This window comes from Lonchura striata, chromosome Z (assembly GCF_050655825.1).
Source record: "Lonchura striata isolate lonStrDom1 chromosome Z, ASM5065582v1, whole genome shotgun sequence".
In the NCBI taxonomy this organism is placed as follows: Eukaryota; Metazoa; Chordata; class Aves; order Passeriformes; family Estrildidae; genus Lonchura; species Lonchura striata.
Genome location: NC_140740.1, coordinates 21,809,914 through 21,824,232, shown reverse-complemented (window position 1 = coordinate 21,824,232; position 14,319 = coordinate 21,809,914). Strand labels below are relative to the sequence as shown.

Sequence of the window (14,319 nt, the reverse complement as noted above, 5' to 3'; positions counted from 1 at the left end):
CTTGCCCAAAAGGAATGGATGAAGAAGAGGGGGGATGCATGTGGGAGATGCCTTAAAAGTGAGGCAACTAGAAAAATGAAGATCTGGACTTAGTAGAGGTTACCCCACAAATGGCATAGACTTGCAAGTGGTATTCTGCTTCTGGTCACTTTCTGATTGCATAAGGACCTTTGACTGACTTTTAAGATTTACAGAATCCTAGAATAGAGTGGTTTGGAAGAGACCTTACAGACCATCTAGTTTCAACCCCCTGCCCTGGGCAGGGATACCAACCACCAGACCAGATTCCTCCAAGCCCTGTCCCACTTGGCCTTGGACACTTCCAGGGGTAGAGGAGCCACAGATTCTCTAGGCAACTTCTGTCAGGGCCTCACCACCTTAATGTTTAAATTCTTCCTTTTATCTCATGTCAACCTACCTCTTTCAGTATAAAGCCATTCCCCTTATCTTGTTACTCCATCCCTTGTCCAAGTCCCTCTTCAGTTCTCTTGGATCCCAGTTAGGCTCTGGAAGGGGCTCTAAGGTCTCCCTGGAGACTTCTCTTCTTCAGGTGAACACTCACAGCTCTCACAGCCTGGCTCCAGAGCAGAGAGGCCCTCTGATCACCTTTGTGGAATTCTCTGGATTTCCTCCAATAGTGCCATATCCTTCTTATGCTGAGGATCCTGGAGCTGGATGCAGACCCCATCCAGGTGGGATCTCACCAGAGTGAGCAGAGGTGCGCAATCACCTCCCTCGACCTCCTGCCCACACTTTTAGTGATGCAGCCCAGGGCATCTTTGGATTTCTGGGCTGCCAGAGGACATTGCCGGGTCATCTTTAGCTTCTAATCCACCAAAGCGCCAAGTCCTTCTCCACAGGGCTGCTCTCAATCCGTTCTGTATTTTGCCCTGCCTGTATCTGCACTTGGCATTGCCCACATGCAGGTGCAGGACCTTGCACTTGGCCTTGTTGGACTCCATGAACGGAGTCCTTCAGTTCAGACACCTGAACCAACCTGTTGGACTTTAGCTTCTGAACAAAAAACTCAGTTGTGCATGTTGAATTAGTGCAGCTGAAGATCAAATAAGGACTATGGTCAGACAGCCAGCCTGGGAGCAGCTACACCTGCTCTTCTTTTTGGACTTCACAGGGAGCTTGTACTCAAAAGACTTAATTACATAAAAGCACAACATGTCCTCCAGATGTGGCCCCATGCTTAAGGCCTCCCTTAAAATCCTGTGGTTAAAGCCTATTCAGTAGTGGGAAAAAAAAAACAAAAAACAAAGGAATTCCATGGGACTATTCACAGTGCAAAATCTGAATTTTCTTTTCAGACTGGAGCAGATTTTTGTCCCACCTCCTCTCCCTTGGTTGGTAGTCCTTGAGGAATTTTGATCATGCACCTTTATTGGTAACATTTTGAGCAAGGACCCCCATATAAGTATACCTATTTACAATTTTTATGGGTAGGTGTTACTCAGGTTCTAATACTTCTGCAGCCAAGAGGATCATCTCATGCCCCTCCCAGGGGATCTGAGCACCTCACTCTACAGACTTAAAGAAGCAACCATATGTTGTGGGAGAAAACCACTACTAATTAAATTGTACTTTTAACTGGAATTTATTATATGACTAAGAATAGAGAGTATACAGCTCCAGATGAATGCTGTGGGGTAAGACATGATCAGAGGAAGCTCCTTTTGTCACATTACTAGGGAATTATTAGGAAGGTAACTTTTCTCTGCTATAAATGTATTGAGTTTTAAGCAACATTGAGGTAATTTATAACATTACCTTGTCATTTCCTAGGATTTAATTCAAATGACTTGTTAAAATGCAGAGTAACGAGAAGTCATTGAAGGAACTGGCATTTTAAAAATACAATTCCCTTTTTAGGTGATACTACAATCTTCAGATAAGGTAAATCAGAAAGATTAGTGAATACACACTTCTGTTTAAGTTTGCTTTCTTGTGTTGAATTAATCCCATAAAAAAATAAAAAATTAGTAAGTTAGATAAAAAATATTAGATTTCCTTCTATAAATATCTGATGTTAAAATATAATTTATTTCCTATTGACAAAACTGTAATTAAAAGTATAAAAAGTAGTAAGACATGCAGAAATACCCCAACAAATTTTATATTAAAAATGCCAAATAAATATTTGCTTTGTTTTATCTCTAAAAATTGCTAACATTCTAGTGATTTAGTCAGCCAGAGCCTTGCAGCTCACCATTGAAAGTGGGAGTCACAACCCAGGAAACTGAGTTCTGTTTGGCAGGAGAATGCTTCCACTTCCTTGGGGAACACCAAGTGTGTGTTTGGCATTTGGGTCAACACTCTGAGAAGGAAGCAGCAGGATTCTAACTGGAAGACCTTGAGCTAAAAGAGTACACTATAAGCTTCAGACATTGCTGGTGCTTTTGATTCTTCAATACTTATCTTATTTTTTCACTTGACAGTCTGGGGAACTTGAGGAAAAACTATTCTGGTAAGAGTTATCTTTTTCTCATAAATAATGGCGTAACTCCTCCAATGTGGAACTTGGATGTATATTCGTAAATATTTATTTCAATTTCTCATAGATCTACATGAAAGTGAGACCTACTTCCTTTCTCTTCTTGGCATGGTGTCTTAACAGACCATTTCTAGCCTAAAATTCAATCTTTGGTACAGGTATCTGCCACCCATGTTGGGAAGTGGTCAGGGTGTATTAAAAATTTGGGATGTCCTGAGCTCCCCCTCTCTCTGTGGGTGTTGATACATGCACAGCTGAGTGGAATCAGACTCAGACAGGTTTGCTATGAAATGTGCCAGATCATGATTTTTACTGCCCCTTCCTGCCCTGCTTGTCTCCAGAGAAGCTCCCTGGTGCCTCACTCAGCAGCACAGTCCCACTCCTCCTGCTCTGACCTGATTGCTGCCTGGGTCAGCAGCTGCTTCCTTTGAAGCCTCCTCCTTCCCTTCAGCTGCCACTCATTCCCTGCCATGTGGGCATGCCAATAGGAATGAGGGGAAATAACTGTCAGCTTGCACAAAGCCTCACTTAAGTGACCCAAGTTCATCGCTCACCTCCGTGACGGCAAAGCTTCGTTTTCCACAGGGAACAACCTTGTACCACTTGTCGTGCAGAACATCCATGAAGCCATGGGATTTGTACTGGCTGATCAGGTCAGAGATGTTTGAGGTGAGTAGAGAGTTGGGGGGAAGACCAATGCCATAACCTAGAAGGGAGAGCAGTACAATCATCTCTTTCGTTCTTGTTTGGTTTTTACTGAAGTATGTTCATTTCAGCATGGAAGAGCAAGCTAACACTGTTTCAGACAGTCAGCTCAAAACTGGCTTACTGTGGTCTAAGAATGCTGAGACAAGACTTTTTTTGTTGCAAAATAAAGCCACCCAATATAAACAGATTAAGCAAATTCAAAATTATTAAAGCTACACAAGAAGTATGTAAAACTAGAGGTTCAAAAACTTAAAATGGAGCCAGTGGATTAATAAATATTTTCTCTAGAAACACAGACCTTTTCATGCCGTTGTCATGGATTCTTTCAGCAATGCAAAAGGTCCTCAGGTGTCACATAAATCATTCTGTAATCCTCTTGCATTGTTAGAGCAATGGATGTGACTGTGGTGTCAGATGTGACATTTTCGTCCTATGTATTTTCTGATGAGGAGCTGTATGCATGTAAATATATACAGAAGCAATCTTCACTGTTATCACTCAGCAATTTAAAGCCCAGGGGCTATGCTTTCAGTGCTGCTCTGGCACTGACAGGGACTTTCAGATAATAAATAAAGAAATGAAGTTTTTAGCCAATTGTGCAGTTTTAGCTGTGTTGTCTTCCACCATGTTAAAGTGTGGATAAAGAACTTAGTGTAAGTGAAAATGAATTCAGTAACTCTGAATGTGGTACTTCTATTTGCAGAATCTGGTCTTTGACTTTAGAAATTCTTAACAAATACAACTGATCCCACAAAGACATGCAGCTGCATGCCAATTGCCTGCAGAGATTAATTTCTAGTCCAATGTGGATTTTTGTTTTTCAGTTCAGAATTCAGAATTTCAGACTGTCTCCTTAAAAAAAAAACAAACCCACAACAACACAGGAAGAAAGAAAAAAACCCTCACAAACAGTCAACTGCTGAATTTTCCAGGACAATGGCTCACTTTTTAATGAGTGATGAGGTGGTAACTGTTCTTATAATGCTTCTTCCTTGCTGCTGAGTTTTTTACATTGTGTCTGTAATTCCACCTGAATAAATTTGGTCACATCAAAGGATTTGTTTCAGAGTTAGCACAGCTAGGATTCATAAATATCACATTTTCACCATACTTTTTTTTTGTAATTGGGTAATATGAAGGAAGTCCAGTCATCCAAAAACATATATTTCAGTGTCTATTTGTTTCTTTTCCTATATTGAAATCTAATCTACTTGACTGGAAGTTGTGGAAGCAGAGCTGACCTTTCTGAAAGGGATTTATCAGGTTTCTGAAGGAGGTTGTTTTATTGTGTGATGGGAGCAGCTGAAGCAATTGCCCTTGGAGGGAAAGAAAGTGAAAGCACCAGTCCTTTCCACTGTGCCTCTATCACAAAAGTGGTTTCTAAAGTCTGCTGCCCATGTACTCATCCATGCTGGAAGCAGTTTCACACCAGCTGTGTTTCCAGGCTGCCTTCTGAGCTGTCCTTGCTAATTTCTCAAGTCTTCAGGAAGCCAAGCACCAGGACAGGCTCCCTTCTCAATTAACTATAGATTCATTTGGAATCTTAAATGGGAACAATATTTGCCTGTTTCAGATGAGAGTGAAACTGCAGAACCGCATTTTGAACATGTTTGAACTGGGTTGTGAACCCATGTCAACAAAGAGAGCTGGCAGAAAAGAAGACTCATTTCAGGGGCCTCTATTTCATGGTGAGCAGGGAAATGGTCTCTGCTTCCTAATTGTCTGGAGACACACTGTCTGAGCACCTGGAATGATTTCTGTATAGAGCATTGCAACAGATCATAGAATCACAGCATAGTTTGGCTTTGAAGGGACCTTAAAGAACATTTCATTCCAATGCTTACCATGAGGGATCTTCTACCAGACCATGTTGCTCAAAGCTCCACCCAACTTGGCCTGGAAACAGGTGGTAAAAGTGATACGAGATATCAAAAAAAAAAAAAAAAAAACCACAAAAAAAGGCTGAAGCTTTTGTTCTGCTCAGTCACTGAGGATTTTGTCATAATCCTCAAGGGGTCCTCAGTTTCACATCCATATTTTCACTGACAATACCACAGCACAACAAAACAAATTCAGCACATGAGGAACAGAGCAGTGTGTCATAAAACTGGTTATTACCTTCAATGGCGAAGGGTTTTCCCACAGTTAGGAGCTTGCAGTCAGCATCTATTGACACTTCATAATCTAAGAGTGCTTTATCCATAATGAAGGCATCAAGTTTCTCTGGATCATGCCTGTATTCAACATCAAAGTCAGAAACACAATCACTTCACAGTCTAGGTGACAGCAACATTTGTCTATGCAGTTTTTTTGAAAATTACTGTATGAAAACAGGGACGAGGGACTGCTATTTACACATCTGCACTTAAATTGAAAACTGATTTATATTTTGAAGGATGGAATTGTGCATGAGATGCAAACTTTGTGCATTAAAAGCAGTCAGTGTGTTTAGGACTTACTTTGCTGCCACAAAATACTATTGTTATGAAAGACAAAAATCACTACAAAATGTTGGACTTTGACTCAATTGAAAGTGGCACAAGGCTTTAGTGGAGAAGATCAAAAATTGCTAAAAGACTGTTGTTGTCCTGGTTTCTTTGTGATGTTAAACTTGGGGGATATTAAAGCAACAAACCAGAAGGATAACTTATTGAAAGGTACTTCTCCTCCTTTCTCCTTGAATAGAAGGTAAATTATTTCCTTCACTCAAGGAAGGAGATCTATCTTTTCCTTGTGTTGCCTTCATTAACACAATGACTGAATTTTACTAAAATAATCATTTCTGAACAGCATGTTTGGATAAAAATAATGATACAAAAGAACAGCAGCAGTGCCTGCTCTCATCTGATGCCAGGATTGCACCCTCCATTCCTGTCCCCTTAAAAGTCTGGGTGTTCTCCTAATGTAATTACTTCATTTATTTCAATCCATTGACTGCAGTTTGACCCAAGGAACTGCCATGTGTCTTAACTACCAACAGGATAAGTCTGAGGAAAAATATATAAACAGGAAACAACAGGGAAAAAAAATCTGGTGAAAAGTTCTCAGGCCATCTGCCAGGCACTTTTTAAGATAAAATGAATGAATGATTTCAGGCTTATTACCACCTCCCCTGTTTCCTGGAAGAAGTTTTTGACCCCCAGACTGTTAAGTACAAATGTCTCTGAGGCACACTGACACCATGATTCCCTAAAGCAACAAGACTTTCATTACTTTTTACCAGTCTAGTGCTTCTTTTATTAATTTTAATGATAAATTAAGGTTCCTCTGGGAGAACTTTCTTTCTTCCCACCACACTGAGGAACCTCATTGGCAGGTTTTGTTTAGACTGGATGTTTTTTTCCTGAATGTTTCTCACTGCCTGATGGAAGGCTTCCAAGCTCAGGAACTTGCCAGGAGTTTATACATTGCCCTCACCTGATGACACCCCCACACCTAGGTAGGCATTCCCAGCTGACCTAAATGCATATTAATCCATTGGACTCCCATGTTTTTTGGGACCCTCAGCACTGGGATGGAGAGGATCAATGGGACATGGCATCCATGGAGTGGTGATATTTTCTACATCTGTCTCTCTGTCACTATCTTTCTCCCCACCACCATCATCACCACCACCGCCTCTGTCTCTCTCTCTCTCTCGCATTTACTGTTAAATAAAATCCATACTATTGACTTTGGCCTCATTTTCACCTCAGTCCAAGCATCTCTCTTAGCAATTGTAATAACCAGATCATAACAACTGGCCAGGGGGCAGGTGTGGTGCTGCCTGCAGGGCTCACTTCAGGTAGGCCACCCCATCAGTGGTGGCAGGGACGTTGTAGCGCCGCATGTACTCGTGCATCTCCGGGAAGCTCTGCCTCACGTAGTCCTCCGCACTGCTCTCCCGCACTGTGCCAAACCGGAACCCTTGGGATGGGTGGTGAAGCTGCAGGGAGGACGGGAGAGGATTAGCAGAGACATTTACCTCCCAGCACATCTGGTATCTCAGCCCTAGTGTGCCAACAGTTCCTCAGAAATCTTCAATGTTCGTGGACCTGCCTCTCTGGGTGCTTTCCTGCAGGCAGCTTCCCCTGCTGCTGGAAAAGCCTAGATAGAAAGACTTACCAGGTGGCTAAATAGCCTGTCTGTGTACTCTCAGGGTTTTCTTCAAATGCTGAAAACAATCCCCATGAAACACCCTGAACACCCAAATGTAGGTGTTTATTGTGATTATTTGTCTCTAGAACAGATAATGTTTCAGGAACCATTATGAGAAGCCTCTGGGCTGGCTACAATCCACCTTCTGGGCTCTGGGTACCCAGCAAAGGACACACAGATTAGATTTGTTTTGGCAGAATGTTTTACTTTGTCTTTAGGGATGAAATTTAGCCTTCTGCAGAAAGGTAGCACCCCAGTTCATTTCTAAAAGTCTCTAGGTACCATATCACAGTGTCAGCTGCCATTCCTCACAGACAAACTGAGGACTGAAAGGTCACCAAAAAGTCTCCCCTGGCAGTGAGAAGGAGGGAGAATTCCCCTCTGCCTGGCCCAGGCTGCAACTGTGGATATACACACAGAGTCTTTTTGCAGTTCTGCACCCGGCTGTTCTCTGAACTGACTCCACAATTTGCAGCCCTATGGACCCCAGTTTAGGTCTCACAGACCCCTCTTTCCAAAGTTTCTGTTTGCCTTTGGAGCATTTAGTGGCTCCTGGGGGAAGTCTCAAGCTGCCATGGAGGAGTCAGGCAGCATCTTCCACTATGCCAAGCACTTCCTTGAGCTGGCCAAGTGCTGCCAAGCCACACTAATTAAAAAGCCTTCAGCTACCCACCAGCCTCTAACAGGCCAAGCTTTCAGAGCACAGGAAGCCAGACAGAGCTAAGGCTGAAGCAGTCATGCTGTATTTGCTTCCCAGGAAGCTCACAGACATCACAGCAGCTTGCAAAGATGATCTCAGCACAGCCACGATCTGCTTGGCAAAGACCAAGCAAAGGAGCATTCTGCCAGTCCATCTGGCTTCTGCATTATCATCTAAGCAGAACAGAGTGCAGGGAAGCACAAAGCCATAAGAAGACCTTTCCCAGTCTTCTCTTCAATGACCTCAGGGATAAAAGAGTGTCTACAGTTTTTTTAAGAATGGCAGAGGTAGGATGTAAACTCACTATCACCCAGTTTAGTCTGAAAAGGAAGAGAAAAAGGTATTTTTGATGGTGTTTCTGGTGCCATGGAAGCTATGAGCATTCCGTATTTCTGGTAATTTTTACCTGAAATTGAAAATTGAAGTGGGTAGGTGTTTACCACCTTGTGGTCTTCTGATCTGGTCCCTGTGTTGCAACCCAAGAATGAGATCTGCCACTAATTCCAAGTCTGTGGGTATGAGGAGTCCTCCTGGTTTGTTTTTTTTTTTTGTTTTGCTTTGTTTTGTTTTGTTTTGTTTTGTTTTTTGTTTTTGGTGTTTTTTTTGTTTTGTTTTGTGTTTTTTTGTTGTTGGTTTTTTTTTTAATGTGGTCTGGTGTAGATGTCTGTGGGAGAAGCAGTGCAGGATGTGCCCCCATCTGGTGCTGGCCATAGTGCTGTGCCAGAAGGACTGTGGGCACAGAGGGAAATGTTCTTGCCTGGGAGTGTGGGAGCAGCATTCAGATGCCAGAAGACATAAATAACAGGAGTTGTGCCGTGCCAATACATCATGGAGACTTCCAGCACAATGCTGCCTGCCCTAGTCCTGAGACACTGAAGACAACCTGTTTAAAGAAGGAACTTGGAGTGAGGTTCATGTACTCTCTGTCCCAAGAAGATCATCACCACAGTCTGGACTAATTTTTTTAGGTTTTATTTCTTGGCAGTTTTAATGAGGAGACTGAAAACCCCATTAAGACCCAACACTGAACCACACTGGCATTTTCCAAGTCAAATTAGGTGCATGTTGTTAAATTTGTGGCCTGCCCAGTGATGCCAACTGCAGAGCAACATCTGATCTGCAGATAAAGTCTTCACCAAAATGCATATCTCACTGAGACTGTCACCAATGTCTGAATTTGGCTAAACTTTTAAGCCTGAATGATAAAGGCTGGTACAAAAACAGTGAACTGCATCTCCATGCAATTTTCTATCCTAAACCCTTTACTGAGGACTGCCCACTCTTTGCTTTATGCTGGGTACACTGTCAAATTTCACCCCAAATGATGACAACACCGAAATGTTGATTATATCAGAAGTCCATCTGGCTTAATATCTTTTCTCTAGCAACATCCTATGCCTGTTGGGAAGTTTTGGGAAGCCTACAAGGGAGTTGTTCAGTTATCGATTGTTCCAGTGTTCTATCTGCTTCTGGTAATCTCTGCTTTTTCTTAAGCATCATTATGTGTCTGCAACTTTGTATTTGATCAACTCCTTTTACAAAGGATAAATGTTAACAGTTGTTTTAACCCTCTATATCTTTCAAGGACTTCTGTTTCTTCTTACTGCTGTTTACCCACAGGAGGAAAAAGTTTGCTTGCAGGTTTGTGGATTGACAGTGCTAAATGCTGCCAGAAGCACTTCACTGATGATTGCTAAGAGCGCTAAGGGTTACTTGCTTTAACAGAAGATAAAAACTTCAGGGTGGAAACAAGACTCATCACTTGTCATTTCTGTTTTCTTACCTTCTGTAGTCCTCTCCTGGGAAGATTATGTGACAAGACGGAAACCACAAATACCTGTATCCTGACAGGATAGGTAAATACCATAGTCTCGCTCTGAATCTTGCCTTATTAGTTGTCCTTTTTTTTCTAATATTTTCTGCTTCTCATGCTCTCTCTCTTTTATATTTCTTATATTTTGAAAGAATCTCTCTGTTTTCTATAAACCAACAATCAAATGTTAATGCCTAGGGCTTCGGAGAAATCATAAAGTCTAAAAAATCAGTATCTGAAGAATCAAGAATAGATTCTATGTATTTATTTATGGTTTTTAAACTCATATTTCAGGGGAGGCACTTACTTACATTTCTATCAGTGATTGCAAACATAAAGACCATCTTACTGGAAGAAATAGCTGTTGAAATTACAGTAATTTCTACTAAAGGGATTCTCAGCTTCTGTGTATATACTGTGTTTCTTCTGTGTATATACTGTGTTTCTTCATTCAACACTCAGTGTCAGAGGTGAATAACCACCACAAAGCAGGTAAATGGCACTAGAAAATGTTAAGACTTTTGTATCCAGAGCACCTGGAGGCTTGCTGGTGACTCAAATACAATTAAAATAGATGAATGCAATAACTGCGGATCCATCTCCAGACAGGAGTTTCCTTGGCACTTGGCTTAGACAGCCTTACAAAGTCCCTCCACATTTGTACATCTGTGACTGTAAGAAGAGGAAAGAACAAGGTTTGTTCAGACCTCGATAAGGCTCTGAGGTAACAGTGAAGTGGGATTTATGCACTCTGTGTCCTGAGAAAATCATCACCACAATTGCCTTGGCTTGACAATTCATTGAACAAGATGTGAAGATAGTCATGGGCACAGATATTGCAAAATAGCAGTATGTCAAATAAGGATATTTAAATTTCTTTATCAGATCATTGAATCTCAGAATCATTAAGGCTTAAAAGACCCTAAAGATCAGACCCCAACCACTAACCCAACAGTGCTGAGCCCATCACTAAAGTATGCCCCCTAGAGACACATCTACAGGTCTTTTAAACCCCTCTACAGCTCATGACTTCACTGCTTCCCTGGGCAGCCTGTTCCAATGCCTGACAACCCTTACAGTGAAGAAATTTTCCCTGGATCGCTCTTCTGAAGACCCATTAGCATTTATCAAGCAACCAGCCCTTTAAGTGCTGTTCTGGCAAGGCCATCACAGCCAACTGCAGTTGGCTGTGAGCCTCAGCAGGGAAGCACCAACAGCCTGGGCAGTCCAACAGCAGGGGTATGAACATGCCAATTGAGTAGCTATGTTAAAAGCTATTAACTGCTAATGTATTTTAATATTTTGTTTGTTAGAAGTTAAAAGGTGTTAAAAATTCTTTTAGTGCTGCTGGTTAATGGCTCTCCAAAAAAGGGGTGAAAGCTCCAGCGGCCAACAGTATCGTTTTGGCATCTCAAATACTGGAGATCATGGATTTCATATCAGTGAACTATTTTATACTTGAAGCAACGGTGTATACCATGAGGGGCCATTCTTTAGGTGCACCCCAAAGTTTTAGACTCAGCTCCACACTCTACTGTGAGGAAGTTGCTGCACGAAGTCGTGAGGATACACGTGGTGATGTCCCATTTGGACCTGGTTTAGTGTTTGGGCTAGTCTCAAGAGATGAGTGAGACATGGAGCCAGAGGGGCCTGAGCCCTTGCTTGTCTTGAGCACTTGAGTGCTTGGATTTTACAGGTTCAGGGCTGTGGAATGCCAAGACCAGAGGATCTTGCTGCACAGGACAGGGATGGATGGCTCCGGAGGATGTCCTATCTTCTGTGAAGACAGCAATCTTGAGAGGAAGAGCTAGGAAGTTCTGCTGCTGGGAAGTAGAGGATGAAGGTGCAGGAGAAAGGTTAAAAAGCTGTGATTTCTTCAACTGGTGTACTTTGAACACTGCTGTCCCTGCGACCTCTCAGGACAGACAGTAGGACACGTGGATTGTGCCCAGCATTTCCAAGAACAAGTCTCACTGCTGAAGAAAACGTATCATGGGTGAGAAACAAACAAGAGGCAATGTTTTCTTGCACTGTGTAACAAAACAAAGGGAAATATGAATGCTGCCAAGCACTGAGGAGGTGAAATGGCTGTTGGGTCCCTTGAGACAGGGAGGCCTTGCGGTATTTAAGAAAACACCAGAGCTTTATTGTAGTTCTAACTTCTCTGACAGTGCCAGGACAAGCTTTGGGACTTCTCAGAGTCTTCTGTGCCTTGCATAACATAGTACTCCCAGACAAATGATGTTTGTGCTTCTTGCTGCTGAAAGCAAACACTGCAGCTACCAGTTCTCTCGGCTTGGCCCCTTACTTACACATCTCTTTGGTTTCTGTCTGCTGTTGTTAAAACATCTGCTGAGTGGGAAGTGGAAAACTTTGGGAAGATGTTGAGACAAATTGGTCATCTGCATACATCTATGGCTTGGGGTGCCAATTATGCATGAAAATACCAACATGATAAACATCAATGTGATGAAACCACAGCAGCAGAAACAGAAAAACACAATCTTGAATGACAGGGGTTTTGCATAACTTGGCACAATCCATTTTATGTAATGCATTGCCATTGCACTCAGTGCTGTCAGCTGGGGAGAGCACCTAGATGCCAGCTTGAAAGCAAACAGGCCCAGAAATCCCCAGTGCCAGTTGGGATTTAAAACTGAAAATGCAGCAGTAAATCTTGGCACATTCAAGGCTGTGGGACTGTAGAGTTTTGAGGTCTTTCTAGCAGATTCTGGCTTTTGCATGACTTTTCAGTGCTGCAAAGCCACATAATTTACCTCAAGGACCTCTTCCCCTTTGATGCTCTGGTTTACTTTAGTATAATTTTGAGGTTCTCATCCCATCAGTTGCCATTTATTTTTGCAGTAAGAACCCAGGTACAGAAAATTATGGTGTCAGGTACAAAAAAGTAGGTAGTACAATATTGCCTGCTGATCCCATGGAGTTTGAGCTTGCTAGGACTTGTGAGGAGACAAGGAGCATCTAAACAGAGCAGCTATTGGGAAGGGAAATTGTGGCTATTTTCTACAAGCAATGATGTAACTGCAATCTAGAAAATCGACTGATGGGGTGCAGCAGCTGCCTCACTGAGTGTGGCTCAGAACCATTCCATGAAATGGGACTGGAGGAAAAATGCTTTGGGAACTCCATTTCTAACCATGATCTCAACTTACGACAAGCATTTCATCATTCATTCTGTTGGCCTCTTCAGTGCCCAAATTCAACTCCATTAACTATTTTTTTTGCCAGAAATGAGAAAAAGGCAACCCCCAGTATGTAGCTGAGGGCAGTGCCAGTGACCACTCGCTTCAGTGACAGGGCTAATGTGGATTTAGCGTTTACCACTACCTATAAAGGTGCTTTTAAATTTAAATAGGGTATAGAAAGGAGGAACATGGCTGAAAGCACTTTTCTAACTTTTGTAACAATTTCTGAGGAAAAACTATGGTGCAGTAGGTTTTAGTAGCTCACTTCCACAACAGTGCTGGTTACCTATCATAACACCAAGTGCAGTGTTTAATGGGCACCTTGTATATCAGTAGAATTGCCAGCATGATCTCTGCCAAGCAACTGCTGCAGAATCTTGAAAATCTGCTAATTTCAGTTGCTAATCACTAGAGAAAGATAGCATTAGAAGAATTGATGTGGTTTTAGAAATCTGCTTTCTTTACAATGACACTTTTATCTCTCACACATAAAACAGTAGTATTTTGCTTTGACTTATGTAACCCACACATTTAGGTGCCTTCGCTGCCACCAATAGATTTCCCATAGCCCAGTGAGAAAATATAAGCAATTGGAAGTGATAAGCAAACTTTCAGGGGAAAATGAACAAAACAAATGAATTCATAATTTTAAAAACCCCCAACCACAAATCAATATAAAGCAGTTTGTGGGCTTTCCCTTCTTATCTGCAGGAGTTTTAGAAAACTAACTTGTGAAACTAACTAGTGAATATTTATGGGGTGCAGAGGGAGATGAAAGAAAATTATTCACCGTGAAGCACATGAATTTCAGATTTTAGCAGATGAAAATTCACAGCTCAACTTCTGGAAGCGAAGGTTTTGATCAGGAACTGTCCTACATGTTCAAGCTTCGGAAGCTGAGATGTTCCCAGGGCCTCCAGGAGAGGGTGTTTGCAGAATACATTTGAATCAACACTTCCGCTTCTCTGTTGCGAAAAGTGTTGGTGGAGCTGATTCTTTCCTTGTCAGGATAATGACATATTTCTTTAAAATTCTGTCACTTTGGATCCAGCTCAGAGGGGTCATTAGCTGGCCTAAAACCTGACAGTTGCACAGAACTCAATGAACAGCTTCAACCTGGATATGAGTGCAGAGTCCACTGCTGACAGTTTATTTCTTCACTGCAACAAGGGAATATGTGAAAGGAAACTGTGACTTAGGTCTCTGCTCAAAAATATGAACATTTGTGTTCATGGTCCCTGTGTGAGTGCTGATA

At 42.1% G+C, this 14,319-nt stretch overlaps 1 protein-coding gene across 1 annotated transcript in view; it reads right to left on the bottom strand.

The window, feature by feature from the left end:
• GRIN3A (glutamate ionotropic receptor NMDA type subunit 3A) overlaps positions 1-14,319 on the bottom strand; it is a 66,857-nt gene that overhangs the window by 12,982 nt on the left and 39,556 nt on the right. The window contains exons 4-6 of the mRNA XM_021541456.4: positions 6,988-7,133; positions 5,327-5,442; positions 3,055-3,206 (exon numbers count right to left, since the gene is read on the bottom strand). Of these exons, the coding sequence (XP_021397131.3) occupies positions 3,055-3,206; positions 5,327-5,442; positions 6,988-7,133 (414 nt within the window). The remainder of the gene's footprint in view (positions 1-3,054; positions 3,207-5,326; positions 5,443-6,987; positions 7,134-14,319) is intronic.